Source organism: Pristiophorus japonicus, chromosome 10 (genome assembly GCF_044704955.1).
Source record: "Pristiophorus japonicus isolate sPriJap1 chromosome 10, sPriJap1.hap1, whole genome shotgun sequence".
Classification (NCBI taxonomy): Eukaryota; Metazoa; Chordata; class Chondrichthyes; family Pristiophoridae; genus Pristiophorus; species Pristiophorus japonicus.
In genome coordinates, this window is record NC_091986.1 from 94,579,047 (window position 1) to 94,603,485 (window position 24,439).

Genomic DNA, 24,439 nt, shown 5'->3' on the forward strand with positions numbered 1-24,439 from the left:
TAAAACGTAAAATCAAATTAAAATTTGTAAGTGGTTGTGAATAGCGCCTCTGCAACACCCAGCTGAGGCCATTAGCACGTCATTTACCGCCCCTTTCACTCCTGGGGTGAAAACACCAAATTTCACACTATTTGGCAAGGCATCTCGCTGGTGTTAACATTTTTCACAAATAAAAAATTACCATCCCAAATGGGGCATTACTGAATTTTGCCCTCCCCAGCCTTGTGTTTTAAGTTTGTGATAACAATGCTTGCGGTAAAATAAAAATATGGGCCTTGAAATTCTGCACCAAGTTGCACTGCTTTTACCTCAATGGAAAATAGGTTACGCCTGTTGATTGTCTGCAGAGATACTGAATTTTGTTGGGTAGTTCATTGTTTTGTATGTGAACCTTACCTATGTGTAAGACTTGCCACTAGGGGGCACACCTGTGGGAGATCTATGGGTCACCTGTGCACCCTAGAATAAGCAGGTATACAAGGCAGTCCACCATGCTGCTGCCTCACTTTGGAGTTATATTAAAGAGACCAAGGTCACAATGGTTTGAGCTTACAACACAGTCTCATGGAGTTATTTTGAACTTAACAACTGGCGACGAGTTACAGATCACGAACTTTCACACGGAAATGGCTGCCGTTGGTATTCTTGAGAGATTTGTTGAGGGTGATGATTGGCAAGCCTTCACTGAGCGTCTTGACCAGTACTTTGTGGCAAACGAGCTGGACACGGCTGAAACGGCGACCAAGCGCAGGGCAATTCTCCTTACCGTATGTGGGTCGTCGGTATATGGCCTCCTCAAAAATCACTGGTCCCAGACAAACCAATGGACAAGACTTACACAGAGCTGTGTGCACTGGCTCGGGAACACCTCCAGCTGAAGGAGAGCATCTTAATGGCCAGGTATCGCTTTTACACGCACCATCGCTCCGAGGGCCAGAACGTGGCGAGTTTCGTCGCCGACCGAAGACGTCGTGCGGGACAGTGTGAATTTGCAGGATCTTTGGGGGAAATGTTGCGGGACTTTTTCGTGCTCGGAATTGGCCACGAGGACATCCTCCACAAACTACTGTCTGCCGAATCCTTAGATCTGAGCAAGGCCATCACGATAGCCCAGGCCTTCATATCCACGAGCAACAACATGAAACAGATATCTTCACAGCATCGAAGCTCACCAGCAAGTACTGTACATAAAATAATGCCTTCAGCAGGCAGAACTGTACATGGTCGGGCCCACACGACCGCAGAGGCCAGGCCTAGGGTGACTCAGAGGCCGCTATGGAGTGATAATGCGAATCCATTAACACCATGCTGGTGCTGCAGGGGCAGTCATAGAACCCATCAATGTCGATTCAAGCACTATGTGTGCAAGGGATGTGGAACAATGGGGCACCTCCAGCGAATGTGCAAGTGACCTCGGACTCACCACGTGGCAGAGTCAGCAGAGGATGACCGATCCAGCGCGGATCACACTGAATGAGCAGGAGAGGCAACTCAACTGGAGGATAAGGAGGAAGTGTATGGGGTACACACCTTCACCACCAAAAGCCCTCCAATAATGTTAAAAGTTAAACTCAACGGCATTCTAGTCTCCATGGAATTGGGCAAATCAATCGATTATGAGCCAGAAGGCTTTTGAGAAACTGTGGGGGAACAAGGCAGAGGCCAAAACTGAGTCCGATTCACACAATGCTGCGCACTTACACCAAAGAACTCATAGCTGTTATCGGCAGTGTGGCAGTGAATGTATCGTACGACAGAATGGTGCATGATTTACCACTATGGATTGTACCAGGCGATGGCCCAACACTGTTCGGCAGGAGCTGGCTAGGCAAGGTCCGGTGGAACTGGGATGACATCAAAGCACTCTCTTTGGTGAATGAAGCCCCGTGCGTCCAGGTGCTAAACAAATTCCTGGCATTATTTGAGCCAGGCATCGGCAACTTCTCAGGTGTCAAGGTGCAGATCCATCTTGTTCCTGGGGCACGGCCCGTTCACCACAAGGCCCGAGCAGTCCCAAACATGATGCGAGAGAAAGTCAAAATCGAGCTGGACAGACTTCAACGAGAGGGAATCATAACGCCAGTCGACTTCAATGAGTGGGCCAGTCCAATCGTGCCGATGCTAAAGAGCGATGGGACAGTCAGAATCTGCGGGGACGACAAGGTGACGATCAACCGAGTCTTGTTACAGGGACCAGTATCCAAAGCGGAGGACTTATTCGCAACTCTAGCAGGGGGAAAGTCGTTCATCAAGCTAGACTTAACCTCTGCTTACATGACACAGGAGCTGGCTGATCCGTCAAAAAAGTTGATGTGCATCAACACGACAAAGGACTGTCCGTGGACCACAGATGCCCCTTTGGGATTTGCTCGGCTGCGGCCATCTTCCAGAGGAACATGGAGAGTCTGCTGAAATCGGTTCCATGCACTGTGGTGTTCCAAGACGACATCTTGATCACTGGTTGCAACACCACCGAACACTTGCATAACCTGGAAGAGGTTCGAAAGCGACTGGACAGAGTGGGACTCAGGCTGAAATGCTCCCAGTGTGTTTTCCTGGTGCCAGAGGTCGAATTTCTGGGGAGAAAGATTGCGGCAGATGGCATCAGACCCACGGATTCCAAGACGGAGGTCATCAGAATGTGATGGAGCTGTATTCGTTCCTGGGTTTCCTCAACTATTTTGGTAACTTTCTACCGGGGTTAAGCACTTTACTGGAACCCTTACATTTTTTGCTACGCAAGGGTGACGACTGGGTTTGGGGTAAATCTCAAGAGACAGTCTTTAACAAGGCCAGAAACCTGCTATGCTCTAACAAGCTACTTGTATTGTATGACCCATGAAAAAGTTTAGTACTAGCATGTGATGCGTCATCGTACGGGGTCTGTTGTGTGTTACAGCAAGCAAATATGTCAGACAAACTGCAACCGGTTGTGTTATGTATGGAGAAAGAGTCAGATTGAACACTGCGAGCTCAAAGTAAAGTGTGACCTTAGCCTTTTATTGCAAGTCTCCAGAGTGCCTCTCCAACCTGTGAGGTCTCCTTAAATACCTGTGCTCCGAAGGGATTATGGGATCCCTTGGGAGTCTAGGGGATGAGCCCTCTGGTGGCTGTACGTAGTAAATACAAGTTTACTGCCCCCCCCGCCCCTCCAAAGTCAACAGTATAATTATTTTCAAGGTGAGTCGATCTGGGGCCCTTCTTGCCCTGGTTGATCGTCTCGCTGTGAAAGCTGCTATTGGTGAATCAACTGTTGGTCCCTCACTGGGCTGCTGTGCAGCTGGCCTTGCTGGGCTGCCTGGTGTGGTGGGTCCTGCTGGGCTGCTGTGAATGATGGGTTTTGCTTCGTGGCCAACCGCAGTGCCGGTTGCCACTGGTGTGTATGTTGGGGGGGGTCAAAGAAGTAGGGTCCAAAGTGGGTTGCTCAGGATAGTCTGTGAATCTGAGCTTGATTTGGTCCAAGTGTTTCCAGTGAATGAGTCCATTTGAAAGTTTGACCCGAAACACCCTGCTTCCCTCTTTGGCCACGACAGTGCCGGGAAGCCACTTGGGACCTTGTCCATAATTCAATACAAATACAGGATCATTGATTTCAATCTCGCGTGACACATTTGCGCTATCATGATATGTACTTTGTTGAAGCCGCCTGCTCTCTACCTGTTCATGTATATCAAGGTGAACTAACAAGAGCCTTGTCTTAAGACTTTTAGGCACTATGTACAATCAGCAAATTCTCACCCAATGAGGTCATCCCAGTTAAGGTCTAAAAGTTGCCTTGAGATCTTGTTCTGTCAATCCAAAATATTACTAATAAGGTAACCCAATTAGAGATCGATGGAGGTTGTACCGGGGGGGCGAAGGGATCTATGAAATGTATAAATGATGTACAATTTTGCTATTCAGAAAGCATCTCCACTCATAGGCGGCTGTGATGAGAGGTGTTCCCGGACGTTCGTAATTAAAGATCGTTATACCTTGCCATCCGTCTCTGTCTGCTAACTTCGAGAACTGCTACGCGGGTTGGGGCGAACGCCGACCCTCTATCTCAGAGGGCCCGCTCGTGGGAGGAGAAGCCTTCACATTTCCCTCTACACCAGTGAGCGAATGGGGTCTCGTGCAGTAGCTAAGCAGGACTCGGGATAGGTGAGTCTGCGGTGAGCCTTCCGTTACCCTCTTCAAGCCCTGCTTGATGGTTTGCACTGTTCTCTCTGCCTGACCATTGGACGCTGGTTTAAATGGGGCAGATGTGACGTGTTTGATCCCGTTGCGGGTCATGAATTCTTTGAACTCAGCACTGGTAAAACATGGCCCGTTGTCGCTCACCAGGACATCGCGTAGGCCGTGTGTTGCAAACATGGCCCGCAGGCTTTCAGTAGTGGCAGCGAACGTGCTAACCGACATTGTATCACATTCAATCCATCTGGAGTACGCATCTACAACCACAAGGAACATTTTATCCAAGAACGGGCCTGCATAGTCGACATGTACCCTAGACCACGGTTTGGAGGGCCAAGACCATAAACTTAGCGGCGTCTCCCTGGGTGCACTGCTTAACTGCGAGCATGTATTACATCTGTACACTCAGGACTCTAAGTCTGCATCGATACCGGGCCACCACATGTGGGATCTGGCTATCGCTTTCATCTTTACGATGTCTGGGTGGGTACTGTGGAGGTCACTGATGAAGGAGTCTCTGCCCTTCTTGGGAACCACTACTCGATTGCCCCATAGAAGGCAGTCTGCCTGTATAGACATTTCATCTTTGCGCCTCTGAAACGGTTTTATCTCTTCCTGCATTTCCACTGAGACACTAGACCAGCTCCCGTGATGCATACAGTTTTTGACTAGGGACACTGCACGTCCAGGTTTTGATCTGCTGGGCAGTGACGGGTGATTGTTCATTCTCAAATGCTTCCATAACCATGGCTAAATCTGCGGGCTATGCCATTTCCACCCCCGTAGTGGACAATGGCAGCCTACTGACAGCATCGGCACAGTTTTCTGTGCCTGGCCTGTGGCGGATGGCGTAGTTGTATGCGAACAATGTGAGTGCCCATCTCTGGATGTGGGCCGATGCATTGATATTTATCCCCTTACTCTTGGAGAACAGGGATATGAGTGGCTTATGGTCAGTTTCCAATTCCAATTTTAGCCCAAACAGACATTGATGCATCTTCTTTACCATGCCAACGCTTCTTTTTCAATCATGCTGTAGCCTTAGACAAACTCCTGAATGCATAAGCAACCGGTTGCAATTTCCCCAAATCATTAGCTTGTTGCAATACACACCCAACGCCATATGACAACGCATCACATGCTAGCACCAAATGCTTACATGCATCATACAACACAAGTAATTTGTTTGAGCATAACAATTTTCTAGCTTTTACAAAGGCATTTTCTTGGCTTTTGCCTCATGCCCATTCGTCCCCTTTACGCAGTAAGATCTGCAGTGCTTCTAACAGTGTGCTGAGACCCGGTAAGAAGTTACCAAAGTAGTTCAGGAGTCCTAGAAACAACCGCAGCTCCGTCACGTTCTGTGGCCTCGGTGCGTTCTCGATTGCCTCTGTCTTCGAATCAGTGGGCCTGATGCCGTCCGCCACGATCCTCCTCCCCAGGAACTCCACTTCAGGTACCAAAAAACGCACTTCGAGCTTTTTAACCGGAGCCCCACACGGTTGAGTCGACTAAGAACCTCCTCCAGGTTCTGCAGATGCTCGACTGTGTCCCAACCTGTAACCAAGATGTCGTCCTGGAAGACCATGGTGCAAGGGACCGACTTCAATAAGCTTTCCATGTTTCTCTGGAATATCGCCGCCGCTGATCGAATTCCAAACGGGCATCTGTTATAACTGAAAAGACCTTTGTGCGTGTTGATGCAGGTGATTCCTCCAGTTCCTGCATCATGTAGCCTGAAGTCAGATCCAGCTTCATGAACATCTTTCCTCCCGCCAGCGTTGCAAAGAGGTCGTCGGCCTTTGGTAGTGGGTACTGGTCCTGCAGGGAGAAACGATTGATAGAATCTGAGGCGATTACAAAGTAACTAACAGTGCATCTCCCTTGAGGTCAGGGACAATAGGACTGGCCCACTCGTTGAACTCGATCGGTGAGATGATGCCCTCTCTTTGTAGCTGGTCTAGCTCGATCTCTACCCTTTCTCTCATCATGTATGGTATTGCTCTCGCCTTGTGATGGATGGGTTGCGGCCCCGGAATTAGGTGGATCTGCACTTTTGCTCCTTGGAATTTCCTGATGCCTGGTTCGAACAGTGAAGGGAACTTGCTTAAGACCTGGACACACGAAGGGTCGTCAGCGGGCGATAGGGCTCAGACGTCGTCCCAGTTCCAGCGTATCTTTCCCAGCCAGCTCCTGCCAAGCAGCGTGGTAGCTTGTGCACTGCTTCATCGTAGGAGACCTTTACGGTAGCACTGCCGATTACGGGAATCAGTTCCTTTGCATAAGTTCTTAGTTTTGTGCGAATTGGAGTTAAGACTGGCTTTGAGGCCTTGCTGCACCACAATTTCTCGAAAGTCTTTTTGCCCATTATGGACTGGCTCGCGCTCCTGTCCGTTCCATTGACACTGGGAATCCATTTAGTTCAACATTCAGCATTACTGGGGGACAATTTATGGTGAATGTGAGCAACCCATGTACCTCTGCCTCCTCAGTCTGAGGCTCTGGTTCATCGTGATCCTCCGTGGATCTGTCCTCCTCTGCAACATGGTGATTTGCAGGTTTAACAGGCTTTGCAGCTCGCCTGCACACTCGTTGGAGGTGTCCCATTGTTCCACAGCCCTCGCAAATGTACCCTTTGAATCGGCATGAATGGAAACGATGATCACCCCCGCAGTACCAACAAGGTGCTAATGGCCTTGCATTCATCACCCTTGATGGTGGACTCTGGGACATCTGCGGACGTGCAGCTGCAGGCATGTGTGACCTGCTCTGTATGTCGCGATTTGAAAACAACATCACTTCGTTCACAATACTTGAAGCAGCACTTGCTTAGTATTGTCACTGGTGGCAATGAACGCCTGGGCTATCGCTATGGCCTTGCTCAAGGTTGGGGTCTCTACAGTCAAAAGTTTGCGAAGTATGGTTTTGTGACCAATGCCAAGTACGAAAAAGTCTCTGAGCATGTGCTCCAAATGTCCTTCAAATTCGCAATGTCCTGCAAGACGTCTTAGCTCGGCAACATAACTCACCACTTCCTGGCCTTCAGACCTTTTGTAGGTGTAGAACCGGTACCTCGCCATCAGAACGTTTTCCTTCGGGTTCAAATGCTCTCGAATCAGTGTGCACAAATCATCGTATGATTTCTCCGTGGGTTTCGCTGGAGTAAGCAGATTCTTCATGAGGCCATACGTTGGTGCCCCACAGACGGTGAGGAGGATCGCCCATCGTTTGGCAGCGTTCTCTTCTCCATCTAGCTCGTTGGCTACAAAGTATTGGTTGAGTCGTTCCACAAAAGATCCCAATCATCTCCTTCCGAGAATTTCTCCAGGATGCTCACTGTTCTCTGCATCTTTGGGTTCGCTATCTGTATCTCGTCACCAGTTGTTATGTATGGAGAAAGAGTCAGACTGAACACTGTGAGCTCAAAGTGTGACCTTAGTCTTTTATTGCAGGCCTCCAGAGTGCCTCTCCAACCTGTGAGGCCTCATTAAATACCTGTGCTCCCAAGGGATTATGGGATCCCTTGGTACTCCAGGGGATGAGCCCGCTGGTGGCTGTACATAGTAAATACAAGTTTACATATATACAGGTTGCATATGCGTCCAGAAGTTTATCAAGGCTGAAAGAGCCTAAAGTATGGTTGAGAAAGAAGCGTTGGCATGTGTATACTGGGTTAAGAAAATGCACCAATATCTATTTGGTGTCCGGTTCGAGCTCGAAACTGACCACAAACCGCTTACTTCACTGCTCTCAGAAAGCAAAGGTATCACTACCAATGCTTCGTCCCGCATCCAATGATGAGCACTAACATTGTCAGTGTATGACTATGTAATCCGCCACAGACCAGGCACTGAGAACTGCGTTGTCGCCCTCAGTTGGCTGCCATTGCTCACCACCGGAGTGGAAATGGCACAACCCGCAGACTTGCTTCTGGTAATGGATGCTTTTGAGAGCGAGGGGTCACCCGTCACGGCTCGCCAGATCAGGACCTGGACTAGCCAACACCCTGTGCTATCACTAGTAAAAAGCTGCATCCTCAATGGGAGCTGGTCGGCGGTTCCCAGGGAAATGCAAGAGGAAATTAAGCCGTTTCACCAATGGAAGGACGAATTGTCCATCCAATCGGATTGTCTCCTATTGGGGAATTGCGTGATTTTGCCCCCAAAAAAGGCAGAGAAACGTTTATACGTGACCTACACAGTACCCACCCAGGCATAGCCATGATGAAGGCTATCGCCAGGTCGCACATCTGGTGGCCCTGCATTGACTCCGAATTGGAGTCATGCGTACACCAATGCAACACTTGCTCACAATTGAGCAACGCATCCAGGGAAGCCCCTCTGAGCCTGTGGTCATGGCCCTCCAAACCGTGGTCCAGGATCCACGTAGATTTTGCTGGCCCCTTTCTAGGGAAGATATTTTTAGTAGCAGTGGACGCTTACTCTAAATGGATTGAATGTATAATAATGTCATCATGTACATCCACTGCCACCATTGAAAGCCTCAGGGCCATGTTCGCCACCCATGGTTTGCCTGATGTCCTTGTCAGTGACAATGGACCATGTTTCACCAGCTCAGAATTCAATGAGCTCATGACCCACAATGGCATTAAGCATGTCAGGTCTGCCCCATTTAAACCCGCATCCAATGGTCAAGCGGAACGGGCAGTCCAAAACATCAAGCAGAGCTTGAAATGCGTAACGGACGGCTCCTTGCAGACCTGGTTATCTCAGGTCCTGCTCAGCTACCGGATGCGCCCCCACTCGCTCACTGGGGTTCCCCCTGCAGAATTGTTGATGAAGAGAGCACTCAAAACCAGGTTCTCCTTAGTCCATCCGGATCTCAATGATGACGTAGAAACCCGGCGGCACCGGCATAATGTGTATCATGATCGCGCGGCGGTATCACTTGACATTGAGGTTAATGATCCAGTATTTGTTTTAAATTACGGTCATGGTCCCAAGTAGACTGCCTAGCCAAGGAGGGGAATAGAGTGTTTGTTGTGAAATTGTTGAATGGGCAAATGTGCAGAAAGCATTTGGATCAGACCCAAGCTGCAATTCATGAACAACCAAGAACAGCTTGAAGAAGACCTCACCATAAATGATCCACCAACACACACCCAACCAGCAATTGACCTCGCTGTCAACCACGAGGATGAACCCACCATGCCTGACAGTCCGATCAGACCAGCCGTGCTGCCGTGCAGCAATGATCCGACCAACTCACCCATGCCAGGACTTCAACTCAGGCGATCGACCTGGGAACGCAGGGCGCCAGATCGCCTCAACCTGTGAATAACCTGTATTTAAGACTTTGCGTGGGAAGTGATCTTATGCATGTGAACCTCACCCATGTGTAAGACTTGCCACTAGGGGGCACACCTCTGGGAGACCTATGGGTCACCTGTGTACCCTGGAACAAGCAGGACTAAAAGGCAGTCTGCCATGCTGCTGCCTCACTTTGGAAGTATATTAAAGAGACCAAGGTCACAATGGTTTCAGCTTACAACACAGTCTCGTGGAGTTATTCTGAACTTAACACTCATGAGTGAGAAAAAATGCTTCCTGATTTCACTCCTAAATTTAAGATTATGCCCCCTTGTTCTGGATTCTCCTACAGAGGAAATAGTTTATCTTTATCTACCTTATTAACTCTTTATTATTTTAAAAACATTGGACTGGAGCTTCGGCTCATTTGTGTCCCGTTTAGCGCCCGGGCGGGGCACAAAAACAATTTTTTTGGCATGAAACGAGGCGCACAAGATTTTGCGTCTGGGTGGAACTTTTGGCAAACTTAGCGGCCGCCCGCTGTTTTGACCGTTTGGATGAAGTAAATCGTCGTGCATCGCGTAACTTTCGAGCACAACGCCTGATTTAGTGTCCGCCTGGGAACCCGCCAGTAAAAGGCAGTCACACCCCGTGTGCACCAGGCACTAACGGCGCCATCTTGGAAACAGAGGAGAAAGTCGGGAGTTCTGAGTGATTAAAAGCATTTGGAGAAAAACGCTGCGTTACTGCAAACTTTTCATTGTGAAGTTTATGTGAGTTTATAGTTTGTTTTAAAGGACATTTAAGGACATTTTAAAAGATGGGGACCATACTATGTCCGCCATTAATCCTGGCTGTTATATTTATACGACGTCAAACTGGAAGAAGGCTTATTGATGATTATTTTCAACATAATTGAAGAGATTGCAGACGTAGGCAATTTCGCCGCTGCAAAAGCCTAACATCAGCAGGCCTTACCCGCAACGACTTTACAGGGAACATCGCTCATACCTGCAGCTCTCTGAGGCACAGTGCATTAGAAAGCTGCGCTTCCGAAAAGAAGTGCTGACAGAAATATGCCAGCTCATACAGGCAGACCTACAGTCTACCAGCGGCAACAGGACTGCATTGCCCGTCGAGGTGAAGGTGACTGTGGCACTTGCCTTCTATGCCTCTGGCTCCTTTCAGGCATCAGCAGGGGACATATGCTCCATCTCGCAGCACGCTACACATTGCTGCATTCGCTAGGTGACTGTACGCACGCAGGATGGACTTCATAAGCTTCCCAATGACCAATGAGAGGGCTGTAGATTTTGGACGATTTGCTGGTATCCCCAAGGTTCAGGGTATCCTTGACTGTACGCACATCGCCCTGCGAGCACCTTTACAGAATCCAGAGGTTTACCGAAACCGAAAGGTATTCCACTCCATGAACGTAACAGATCATCTGCGACCATACTCAGCGCATCATAGCAGTCAATGCCCAATATCTAGGGAGCATCCATGATGTTTTCATCTTGCATGAGAGCACTGTCTGAGGCTTGTTCCAGCATCAACCACAAGGCCAGAGGTTTACAACCTCGCCACCTGGCTCATGACCCCCCTCCAGAACAGAAGCCGAGCATCGCTATAATGAGAGTCATGCAGCCACACACAACATCATCGAACAGACAATTGGAGTGCTCAAGCAGCGCTTCCGATGCCTGGACCACTCTGGAGGCTGCCTTCAATACTCCCCTCAGCAGGTCTCTGAGTTCATTGTGGTGTGCTGCATGCCATCATGAAAGGACAGGATTTGCTAATGGGAATTGCAGAACCACCTCAGGAGAGAAGGAGGGTGGGACGGGGGGGGGGGCAGTGGAGGAGGAAGACGAGGAAGAGGAGCCTGGCGATGAACCCATGCCACCACCACCTCTACCACAACCACAGGGGAGGTATCGTGGAAATTTCGCCGCTGCAAAAGCCTTAAGTCAGCAGCTCATAATTGAACGCTTTGCTTGAAGAGTGAATGGCATGTTTGACCATTGCCTGGCCACTCTATCCCACCATGTTGACTATTCCCCCTCTTATTCTGCAAATGAGCTACTACACAGGAATGGTAAACAAAATAATTTATCAAACATTGTAAACATTTATAACTTTGTTAAAATAATTTGCAAACTTTGAAAATGTAATAAAATAACATTAATTATCTGTATCTAGCAGTGTGATTAAACAACAGCAACATTATAACCAACAGAATGCACAACATAATGCAGCAACCCCAGCTCCACTGTCTGTTACCACCGGCTTTCCACACCACCTCCCCACCGCCCCCCTTACCTCCCTCCCTTGCCTGCTGCTCATACCCAAAGTGACATCACAATGGTATGTAGCAAAGTTGCCAGAGCGCTGCTGTGTTGGGGGGAGAGACATTGGAGATGCCGCCTGGAAAGACAGCGGACCAGCTCATGGCGTGGCAGGCCCGGCTTCTAACTGGCAAGCCTCTTCATCGGCATCACCAGTCATAGGTGTTGTGCGTCTGGGTGTCACATTGGGGATTGCAGAGAGTATGGCGGAAGGGTTTATGGACTGCATCACCTGCCCAAGCTGAAGCAGAGCTTGTGGCTGTGATGCACTATATTCGGAAAGGCTTCTCAATACATTCTCTGGGACACCAGTGTCACTGGTGGAGGCCACCAGCCTTGTGTGAGCACTAATGGCCTCGCAGGTTTCACAAGTTGCACTGACAATCTGCGACCCTATCTCCATAATGGTCGCCGTGAGATTCTCGATAGTAGCGGGAATCTTACCCAGGACATCAAGGAGCTGATGGGTGAGCTGGATGCTCTCCCTAGACAGTGCAACCATGTCCAGTTCTGCATCTGCCTGTCAACACACCGACTTTGCCGACTCACCCTCCGGAGAGATGGCATACGGGATTCGATCCCAGAACTGCGTTGCTGCACGCCACTAGCCCCAGGAGCCTTGGAGGTCTCAAAGCCTGGGAAAGTTTGATCATCCTCAGACAAGGTGTTTGCCGGTAGCAAAAGAGGTGTAGAGTGTATCTGCCCTCCCCGGAGTTGGCTGATCTGTGAACTCCTCCTCCTCCTCCTCCTCCTCCTCCTCCACATAAAGGCCTGGCGTGGAGGGTTGATCTGAGGGATGCTGCGCCTGTGACTGGACATCTGGAAGTAGAAAGCAACAGACGAGTGGTTAGTAGCAGAGGATGGGGCAGGGAGACATAAAGAAGGTCACATAGCACAGGCTCATTTGAAGGACCACCGCCACTCCATTATATCTGGTCCAGAGACACTGCATCACAATGCTTCAACCCTAGTCCAGAGACACTGCATCACATTGCCCCAACCTTAGTCCAGAGACACTGCAAAACATTGCCCCAACCCTAGTCCAGAGATACTGCATCACACTGCCCCCACCCAGTCCAAGCAGTGTGCAGGACTTACCCTCAGTATACAAACGGGGATCAGCACCCCCAGTGGCAGTTGCCCGACCTGAGATGCCGATGAGGCCTGCCACTCGCTCCTCGAGGTCTGTAAGTGGCAGGATCTGAGGCGGACTGCCGCCTGTTCACGTCGATTATGAGACTTCTTTGCCTGCAAAGATAAAAATGGGAATGGTGCTCTTGTGGCACACACAGATAGCCGCTTATACCATACTGTCTGAATGTAACAGAGTCCTCTATTTAATGGCCTTGGAAGTTGCACGTGGTTCATCAGGAGGACATCGGTTCGAAAACATCTTATGAGATCTCAGAAAGCAATAAAGATCATTCACGGCAAATAGGGTACCAAACTAAGCCTACCTATATGTCATACATTTTAGGAGGCAACCACAGAGTGCTGAGAGACAGCAACAACACGAGAACAAATGGTGTATCAGATTTATAAGTTAAGTAATAAAGGAGTGCATGAATAAAAATTGTACTCACTAACAATCCAACAAAGATCATTAAACTATTTTCTGCAGAGACCTCCTCAGCCATTTCCCTCCATATTCTATTAAAAATGAATGGCAGGGGTCTAGATTTATGCCTCCTGTGTAGTTCCTGATATCTCCTCGCCACAACCCCCACAAGAGCTGAGTTAGCCTCTTGAGAAAATCGCCTGGCACACTGTCTTGCTTCCTCCTCCTCCATGATCAAAATCAAATTATAAAATGGCTTATTCAGCCCCAGGTGTACTGCGCATGTATGCGGCCGCGCTCTGCATTAGCGTTTGCGATCGGACAGCAGTCCAGAAGCGTGGGAAGAAAAAACAGGAAAAAAAAATTCCGCATGTGCAGAACAGCCGATTCTTTTAGTGCCGGAACTTTCGGCTCCGGCACACAAATTCTGTGGTGCAACGCCGGAGTTAGCGCTAATGCCTGTCGTGAGCTTTCATTTGGAAAAAGTTGCACGTTCTGGCGCTGACGCTAACCTGGTGCTAAAATGTTGATTTTACTGCCATTTGCGCCCGGAAATGGGCAAAATCGCAAAAAGCCAAAAATCCAGTTAGATTACTCTTTAACCTTCTAACCTGAAGGGAATATGAACCAAGTTTATGCAACCTTTCCTCACAATTTAGCCCTTTAAGCCCTGGTATAATTCTGGTGACTCTACACTGTACCCCCTCCAACGCCCATATATCTTTCTTGAGCTTCTGTGTGCAAAACTGAATTCTGTACGATGATGGGGTCTGACCAAGGCGCTATACAACTGAAGCATCACTACTTCACTTTTGCATTCCAACCATCTTGAGATAAAGGCCAACATTCCACTAGCCTTTTTGATTATTTTTTATACATGTGCACTAGCTTTTAGTAATCTATACACATGGACACCCAAATCCTTCTGTTCCTCCACAGCACCTAGTTTCTAACGATTAATGAAATATTCTGATTTGTCTTTCTCGAATCCAAAGATGATGGCCTCGCCTCACCCTTCCCACATTGAACTCCATCTGCCATAGTTTTGCCCACTGACTTAGTCTGTCAGTTGTCTGACTTAGTTTGTAACTTCCTGCTCCCATCCACACAACTTACAGTGCCTTCTAATTTAGTGTCATCTGCAGACTTTGATATACAGATCTCTACCCCTTCATCCAAGTCATTCATATATATGGTGAAAACTTGAGGCCCAAGTACAGATACCTGGGGAACACCACTTGTCATATCTGGCAAATCAGAGACAGTTTCCTTTATCCCTATTCTCTGTCTTCTTCCTTCCAATTAATTATCAACCCATGTCACAAGTGAAATTCCCTGCACATTAATGTTTGCAAATATTTTGTGCAGAACCTTATCAAATGTCTCTAGAGGTCCATATAGAAAACATCTATAGACACTCACTTATCCACAATGTTAGTGACCGCCTCAAAAAAAAATCAATAGATTGGTCAGACATGACATACCTGCCACAAATCAAAGCACTGATCAAGAAAATAGCTAAAATAAGCACGGAAATCTTAAAAAAATAAAGACAAAACCTCAATACCCAAATTAAAGTAATATTGCATCGATCTATCAATCTTAACATTTTAGATTTATTGTTTGGATAGAAACAGGGACAATCAGTTCCTTACGACAAAATAAAACTAGTTTCTGACTGGTTTGATAACATCCAATGTGCAGACAGTACTAGACATTGTTTTTACTACAAATTATTATCTCTGTACTCATAAGCTTCAGAATGTGTGTGGTATCAATGAAAGAATGCAAGTGTACAAAACAGTCTGTACTTGATAAGCCAACGTCTGGATTTTTCATAAAATATGAATTGTACCTTCTTCAGTGTTTTGAACAGCATTTACTGTTTGGATTGGATCAAAGGCACTTGGAAATGGACTGATCTGCATATTCTGAAAAATGAAAATTAACATTTACAAATGAATTTACAACATCTGTAAGTTGTGGTCGCATCTAAAATAATAGTAACTTCACCAAATTACCTTGCAATTTTTATCCACTGGCTTGTAGCCACTGGAGTTTAGAAGAATGAGAGGGGATCTCATAGAAACATAAAATTCTGACGGGACTGGACAGATTAGAGGCAGGAAAAATGTTCCCATTGCTGGGGAGTTCCAGAACCAAGGGTCACAGACTAAGAATATGGGGTAAGCCATTTAGGACCGAGATGAGGAGAAACTTCTTCACTCAGAGAGTGGTTAACCTGTGGAATTCTCTGCCGCAGAAAGTTGTTGAGGCCAGTTCGTTAGATATATTCAAAAGGGAGTGAGATATGGCCCTTACGGCCAAAGGGATCAAGGGGTATGGTGAGAAAGCAGGAAAGGGGTACTGAGGTTGAATGATCAGCCATGATCTTATTGAATGGCGGTGCAGGTTCAAAGGGCCGAATGGACTACTCCTGCAGCTAATTTCTATGTTTCTATCCATAAGATCCCCTTTCTTAGATCATTAGAATTGTTAAATGGTGAGATACCATAGAATTCGAAACATGTGAATAACAGCTACAATCAATTCATTTTCTATGTTACAGAGATTTTTCTCCTTCTTATATTACATTCAATGACATTTTGGATTCAAATAGCAGTCAAAAGTGAAAATAAAAATAGAACAACCAAAGTCATTTGTTGCATCAAATTTTGGGCAAGATTTTATTTGCACTGTTTTGCTAACAGTGATGCAAAGCATATTTCAAAGTTCAATAAAAAATCTATTGTACTTGGCAGTTTAATGGAGGTTAATGCTCCTGCATGCTGATGAGATCATTTTAATTACATTTCTGACAAAGTTTTGCATTGCGTTTGTTGTGTTCCTAACACAGATGAGACTGCACACAGGGAGGTTAAAGTAATAGTGACCTCAGTCTTTATTAAGACACTCCAGAGTAACAGGCCTTAGGGGCTGGCTTATATACAGTGCTCCCAAGGGATGCTGGTATCCCTTGGGATTTCAGGGGATGCGCTCCCTGGTGGCAGAACATGGGAGTGCATGCTTTACAGATACACATCATCACTCCCCCCCAAAGTCAAAGTGAAAACTATTTACAAGGTGAGGCGGTCGGGAGCCTTTCTTTCCCTGGTGGACCGCCTCGGTACAAATGTCTGTTCTGGTGTGTTGGCTGTGCCCTCGCTGGGCTGGCGTGTTGTTGGCCCTGCAGGGCTGCTGGGTGAGCCTGGCCTTGCTGGGCTGTTGGGCGTGATGGGTTCGATTTCCTGGTCCAGCATGGTGTCGTTGACCCTTTGGGTGTGTGTTGTGGGCTCCAAAAAGGTGGTGTCTGCTGTGGGTTGTTCAGGGCAGTCAAAAGTGAACCGCAGCCTCGTTTGGTCCAGGTGCTTTCTGCAAATTTGTCCATTGTCTAGTTTGACTACAAACACCCTACTCCGTTCTTTAGCTATCACCGTGCCAGTGATCCACTTGGGATCATGTCCATAGTTTAGCACATACACAGGGTCATTCAGATCAATTTCCTATGACACAGTGGTGCGACCATCATTTACATTTTGTTGCTGCCGCCTGCTCTCTACCTGATCATGCAGGTAGGGGTTAACCAGCGAGACTTTGGTGTTAAGTGTCATTTTCATGAGTAGCTCAGCTGAGGGCACCCCTGTGAGCGGGTAGGGTCTCGTGCGGTAGCTGAGCAGTACTCGGGACAGGCGGGTTTGGAGTGAGCCTTCTGTGACTCATTTAAGGCTCTGTTTGATTGTTTGTACTGCCCGCTCTGCCTGCCCATTGGAGGCTGGTTTAAACGGGGCCGAGGTGACATGTTTGATCCCATTGCGGGTCATGAATTCTTTAAATTCGGCACTGATGAAACATGGCCCGTTGTCACTGACCAGTATGTCAGGCAGGCCGTGGGTGGCAAACATGGCCCTCATGCTTTCAATGGTGGCGGTGCTTCCCAATATTATTTCACATTCAATCCATTTTGAAAAAGCATCCACCACCACCAGAACATTTTACCGAGAAATGGGCCCGCATAGTCGACATGGATCCTCGACCATGGTCTGGAGGGCCAGGATCACAAACTTAGTGGTGCCTCTCTGAGCGTGTTGCTCAACTGAGCACACACTCTGCATTGCCGTACACAGGACTCCAAGTCAGAGTCGATACTGGGCCACCACACGTGGGATCTGGCTATCGCTTTCATCATTACTATAACCGGGTGTGTGCTGTGGAGATCCGAGATGAACGTCTCCCTGCCTTTTTTGGGTAGCACTACGCGGTTATCCCACAACAGGCAGTCTGCCTGAATGGACAGCTCGTCCTTTCACCACTGGAATGGCTTGATTAGCTCTTGCATTTCAACAGGGATGCTGGCCCAGCTCCCATGCAGTACACAGTTTTTTTTTACTAGGGACAGCAGAGGATCTTGGCTGGTCCAAGTCCTAATCTGGCGGGCCGTAACAGGTGATTTATAATTTTCAAACGCTTTCATGACCATCAACAAGTCTGCGGGCTGCGCCACCATCAACAAGTTTGCAGGCTGCGCCATTTCCACCCCCGTGGTGGGCAATGGTAGCCGACTGAGAGCATCCGCACAGTTCTCGGTGCCTGGCCTGTGGTGGATGGTATAGTTATACACTGATAGCGCGAGTGCACACCTTTGTATGCAGGCTGAGGCATTAATATGTATCCCCATGTTTTCAGCGAACAGGGATATGAGGGGCTTGTGATCGATTTCCAGCTCAAATTTGAGGCCAACAGGTACTGATGCATTTTCTTTACCCCGAACACACACGCTAATGCCTCTTTCTCAATCATGCTGTAGGCCCTCTCGGCCTTCGACAAGCTCCTGGAAGCATAGGCGACAGGTTGCAACTTCCCCGCAATGTTAGCTTGTTGTAATACACACCCGACTCCGTACGACGACGCATCACATGCTAACACGAGTCTTTTACACGGGTTATACAATACAAGCAGCTTGTTGGAGCATAAAATGTTTCTGGCTTTCTCAAAAGCAATTACTTGGTTTCTTTCCCCATACCCAGTTCTTACCTTTACGCAATAACACATGCTCTAAGAGGGTGCTTAACCCCGGTAGGAAGTTACCAAAATAGTTGAGGAGTCCCAGGAACGATCGCAGCTCCGTGACATTCTGTGGCCTGGGTGCGTTCCTGATAGCCTTTGTCTTGGCGTCTGTGGGCCGAATGCCGTCCGCCGCGATCTTTCTCCCCAAAAACTCCACTTCAGTTGCCAAGAAGACGCATTTCGACCTCTTCAGCCGCAGCCATACGTGACCCAGTCACTGGAGGACCTCCTCCAGGTTTTGTAGGTGCTCGACGGGGTCCCGACCCGTGACCAATATGTCGTCCTCTCCATGTTTCTCTGGAAGATTGCTGCAGCCGACCGAATTTCAAACAGGCATCTGTTGTAGATGAACAGTCCCTTGTGGTGTTGATGCAGGTGAGGCCCTTCGAAGACTCCTCCAGCTCCTGCGGCATGTAGGCCGAAGTTAGGTCGAGCTTGGTGAATGTCTTGCCTTCTGCTAATGTCGCAAATAGGTCATCTGCCTTAGGTAGCGGGTATTGGTCCTGTAGCGAGAAACGATTAATAGTTACTTTATAATCACCGCAAATCCTGACCGTGCCATAATTTTTGAGTACTGGAACAAGCGGGCTGGCCCACTCGTTGAATTCCACTGGGGAGATGATGCCCTCGCATTGCAGCCTGTCCAGCTCGATTTCCACTCTCTCCCTCATCATGTGAGGTACCGCTCGCGCCTTGTGGTGAATGGGTCTTGCCTCTGGGCCCAAGTGGATCCGCACCTTCGCCCCGGAAAAGTTTCCAATGCCTGGCTCAAAAAGGGAAGGAAATTTGTTAAGAACCTGGGTACATGAGGCCTCATCGACATGTGATAGCGCTTGGATGTCATCCCAGTTCCAGCGGATTTTGCCCAGACAGCTCCTTCCAAGCAGTGTGGGGCCATCGCCCGGGACAATTCAGAATGGCAGTTCGTGCACCGTGCCCTCGTAGGTGACCTTGACCATGGCGCTGCCCAGGACAGTGATAAGCTCTTTGGTGTACGTTCTCAGTTTCGTATAGATGGGGCTCAGGGCTTGTCTGAGTGCCTTGTTGCAGCAGAGTCTCTCAAACATCTTTTTACACATGATGGATTGGCTAGTGCCAGTGTCCAGTTCCATGGCTACGGGTAAGCCATTCAATATTATGTTTAGCATTATAGATGGACATTTCGTCGAAAATGTGTGCACCCCGTGTACTTCAGCATCTGCCTCCTCTCTCTGAGGCTCGAAATTGCTTTGATCCACCATGGACCGATCTTCCTCTGCCACGTGGTGGTTAGCAGGTTTTGCAGAGCTTGCAGCTCGTTGGAGGTGCCCCATTGTTCCACAGCTCTTGCAAACATACCCTTTGAAGCGGCATGAATAGGCTGAATGGAAGCCTCTACAACGCCAACAAGGTGTGAATTGCCTTGCATTCATCCTTTGTTGCGCACTCTGAGGCCTGCTGGCAGTTGCAGACTTGTGGTTCTGCCCTATACATTTCTGCTCGCAAACAGCGTTCCAGTTAATTTATGAACATTGCTAGCACTTATGTGCTGAGAGATTTGTTTGGTGTTATCACTGGTGGACATAAATGCCTGTGCTATCGCAATGGCCTTACTGAGGGTCGGTGTCTCTACAGTCAAAAGTTTTCGTAGGATGGTCTCGTGGCCAATGCCCAATACAAAAAAGTCTCTGAGCATTTGCTCCAGGTAGCCATCAAACTCACATTGGCCTGCAAGTCGTCTTAGCTCGGCGACGTAGCTCGCCACTTCCTGACCTTCAGATCGCTGGTACGTATAGAACCGATACCTCGCCATCAGCACACTCTCCCTCGGGTTAAGATGCTCCCGAACCAGTGTACACAGCTCCTCATACGACTTATCTGTGGGTTTCACCGGAGCCAGAAGATTCTTCATGAGGCTGTAGGTCGGTGCCCCGCAGACCGTGAGGAGGACCGCTCTTCTTTTTGCAGTGCTTCCTTCTCCATCCAGCTTGTTGGCTACAAAGTACTGGTCTAGCTGTTCGACATAGGCTTCCCAGTCCTCACCCTCCGAGAACTTCTCCAGGATGCCCAAAGTTTGCTGCATCTTTGCGTTGGATTCGTGTACTTGTCACCAGTTGTTGTGTTCCTAACACAGATGAGACTGCACACAGGGAGGTTAAAGTAACAGTGACCTCAGTCTTTATTAAGACACTCCAGAGTGAGTAACAGTCCTTAGGGACCGGCTTATATACAGTGCTCCCAAGGGATGCTGGGATCCCTTGGGACTTCAGGGGATACGCTCCCTGGTGGCGGAACATGGGAGTGCATGCTTTACAGATACACAACAGCGCTGCCAGAATTATAAAGGGCACCAGAAGGCATGACCTTATATACAGCAGAAAATTTCAACGGGGATTTAGTGTCTTGTCTGTGGATTAAAAAAAAATACCACCAAATAGTTCAAAGGCTTTTGTGAAATCATTTGGGTTTGGGTTCTATAAATATTTTATCTATGTTATATATATTTATAAATTATTTAAGTCACCCAGGCTGGGAGTTCCCTATTTAATTCCTCTCCATTGGAAATCATCTATTGCCATTGAGATGTGATGGTGGTACGGGCCTTATCACCAGATTGCATCTTGCTTTATCCCCATACACGTCCAGCACCTTGACCTCCTTCCAGCACTTCACCCTGTCCCTAGTCTCTCATCTCTGATTTAACATCTTCATTTTCCACTGCCATGCCCCCTCCCCCAAGTCGCAGCATGAGTTTCTCCCCAGGATATCCTCCCTCAGGCTCTGCATTGAGTGATTTATTATCCTGTGATTTCAATATTCATCATAGCTTCCCTTGTCCTCTCTCTTCTGAATTCACCATCCTCCCTAAACATTTCCCTCCATATTAGTTCATGGTCACTCCCTTGACATTGTCTTCTCCTGTGGCCTCTCTACTCCCATGAACCCAATCAGTGACAAGGCCATCGCCAATCACTTCTTTGTCACCCACATTCTCTTCACCCCTTCCAAGCCAATTTACTTCCATGACTGCCCTAGAAAAATCTTTCCCCAACTTGCTTACAAATTCCAAACTCCCAACTGCCTAGCCTTTGGCCTTCCATTTGCCATGACACCTTTGCTGCCCTTGTCCCCAGCAAAAGTTTTACTCTCTATTTGAAGTCATTCCCCTGGTACAGCCCCATCTTTGTTCATTTTAGACCAAGGCTCCAAACTTGAGCATATCTGAGTCACAACTGGCTTAGCTATCCATTGCCAGCTCTGGCTGGACCACATCAAATTCAACCAGCCTCACTCCTCTGCCAAAACTGAGCTCATGTTTAATTAATTATTTTTCCCGGAGGAAGCCCCGATTTTTAATTTTGTTGACTGTAGCTCAGGTATTTATATTTAGTCAATGTTGCTGATATGTAAGGGCCTTTTCAATTTATTAACCTCACATCTTTATTTAGTTATCTTTGTCTCCAATGTATTGAATTCATTTATCTCCATCATTGTCAACGTTCATTAATTTATTTATTTGGTGCTATTTTTTCCCCAATCTGTTAAGGTTGCTTTAAATTCATTAATCACACATCTTCATTTAATTCATTTTTGTCAGTTTCATTTTTATTTTTGACTACCTCATTTTCATCCTCCTCTCCATTCTATCCTTTTCCCTTCTACCTTTCCTATCTGCTATGTGCTTGCTACCGATTTCGCTACCTGTCCTCTTCTCCCTTTCTCTGATTTCTTTCCTCCTTTGCTAACTTATCTCCTCTTCCCTAACTCCTCTCACATCCTCTATGCCCAACCGATCCTGCCTCCTCTCCACATCCTCTTCCGTTTTCCCAATCCTCTCCCCATAGCTTCAGCCTCCTCTTCCCCTTAAAATTTATTATGTCACTGGGGGGGATTTTAAACACCAAAAACGGGTGATGTCTGAAAATTAAAAAAATCTCATACCTGATCCGAACACGCCTACTTCCGGTTTCTGAGATGGGGGGTTGGGAGGAGGCATTTTAATATGATAATGAGGCTGCATGCCTTGTTTAACATTGGCCAGCCAGGTTTCCTGTGTCTCAGGAATCCCGGCAGCTAAAGGGAGGCAAGGATAGCTTTGTGTAAAATGTAATTACCTTTCTACCACTGTTTGTCGGCCAAGAGGAGCAGGAGTGCTTCCTCCAAGCCCACCAAGCCTACCTGCTTCCTGCCCCACTATTGGACCCCTGCCCCTCCAACCCGGGATCCAAAGAGCACCACCACCCCCACCCGCGGACCCCTCAGTGATTCAGACCACTACCCGGGATCGGCGATCGAATCCATCCTCCCCCCCACCCCCCACCTCACGCACCCACTAACCCAGCTGCAAGTTCCATACCTGCTCCTGCCTGCGGCCTCCTCCGGAGCATTCCCCACCTGACAGGGAGCAAAGCCTGTCAAGCAGGCTGGCTTCCGGGTGGGGAACCTGCAGAAAAAAAAAGGCACACGCTGTGATGTTAAAACTGTACAACGTGTGGGGACCAAAACTTTTCCCCCCCTGCTCACAAAATCCATCCCAGTAAATATCGGGGCCATTGTTTCCAAACTTGCAGCTAGTTCCTTTAGCCTCCAACTCTGCTTTGACATCCTGTTTTTTTTCGATAATCCCTTCACCCCCACTCCAGGCGGCTTCGAACTCACCTATTAAAGCCTATCTATTTCCTACCATCCCCAGCATCTAACCTTGCTCTTCCTTCCTCTTTATTCATGCCACCAGCCTTTATCCTGCCCAGCTCACTCTATCTTCCCCTTCTGCTCTATCTTGCTATGTCTATTGCTATTTTTCACCCACTGACCCTCTTTGACTTGAAGACAGCAATTAAAAATCTTGACTCCCCATGTACAATAGGAGATTGACTATGGGCTAGATTTTCCATTATTCCATACCGCCCACTTAATGTCCATTTAATGCTGAAATGAGGTGTAATGCCCATATATCATCCATTTAGCCACAAAATGGAAACTGACCCCCATTTCTCGGTCACTTATCGCCGAGTGTCACTTTTGGCATGTACGCAACACCGATAAAAAATAATACCGTTCGCCCATTTTTTGGGGGCAGAATCATCAGAGTGGGCAAACCCAACTCCGATAATATCGCCCAGCGTTACTTTCGGCACGTAATTAACACCGAGATTCAATAATACCGACCGCCCACTTTTTTTGTCGTAAACATCACATTTGCCGAAACTAATGGCCAGTATATCGCCCAGCGTGACTTTCAGCATCTCGCACACATATCGCCCACAATCTCGCTCACTGAAAAAAACCACTGTGAAAAAGTTGAACTGATCTGAACTAATCACAGTGGTGTGGATACCATTTTGTAAATCGCAGGTCGCTTTATTGAAAAGGCTGCTTCAACTTCGGGGGAGTTTGGATGTGCTATGGAGCTCTTTTAAGGTGATGTGACCATCTGAACAGACATCTCATCATATTGTGGATGATTGGATTTTACTTTAGGTGTCTTAATGGGGAAATTTATTGCTTGTGAACAATCGGCATTATACTTATAGTTATTGGAATGGGGCCAGCCATTTCTCAGCCTACCTTGATGACAATGCAGATGCTGCAGAGTACAAATAGCACAACGTCTAATCCACAGCATTATGTGCCCAATCTAAGACGTGCCAGACTGATGAGGAGGACCAGACCATACACCCACCGCACTTACAGGGAGAAGCGGTCTTACTCTTACCTCGACTTATCCAAGAACACCTGCCTTCGGAGACTGCGCTTTCATAAAGTGGTTATCAGTGAGATATGCCAGCTCATCAGGGCAGATCTGCAGCCTGCCAGCACCATCAGGACCACACTGTCCGCCGAGGTTAAAATCACCGTGGCACTGTCGTTCTACGCGTCCAGTTCCTTTCAGGCCTCCGCAGTTGACATTTGCGCTATATCTCAGCATGCCACACATTGCTGCATTGGACAGGTCACTGAAGTCCTATACGCACGTAGGATGGATTTTATCAGCTTCCCAATGACCACGGAGGCTCAGACTGACAGGGCTCTACCGAATTGCT

General features: G+C 47.9%; 1 protein-coding gene across 7 annotated transcripts in view; it reads right to left on the reverse strand.

Annotated features, from left to right (window-relative positions):
* cep126 (centrosomal protein 126) overlaps window positions 1-24,439 on the reverse strand; it is a 272,751-nt gene that overhangs the window by 22,273 nt on the left and 226,039 nt on the right. For 5 of the 7 annotated variants that reach the window (XM_070891920.1, XM_070891917.1, XM_070891916.1 and 2 more), the window contains 2 exons: window positions 22,753-22,839; window positions 15,208-15,283 (listed from right to left, as the gene is read on the reverse strand). In XM_070891920.1, coding sequence (XP_070748021.1) covers window positions 15,208-15,283; window positions 22,753-22,839 — 163 coding nt within the window. The remainder of the gene's footprint in view (window positions 1-15,207; window positions 15,284-22,752; window positions 22,840-24,439) is intronic. The other 2 variants (XM_070891919.1, XM_070891918.1) reach the window with 1 other exon arrangement.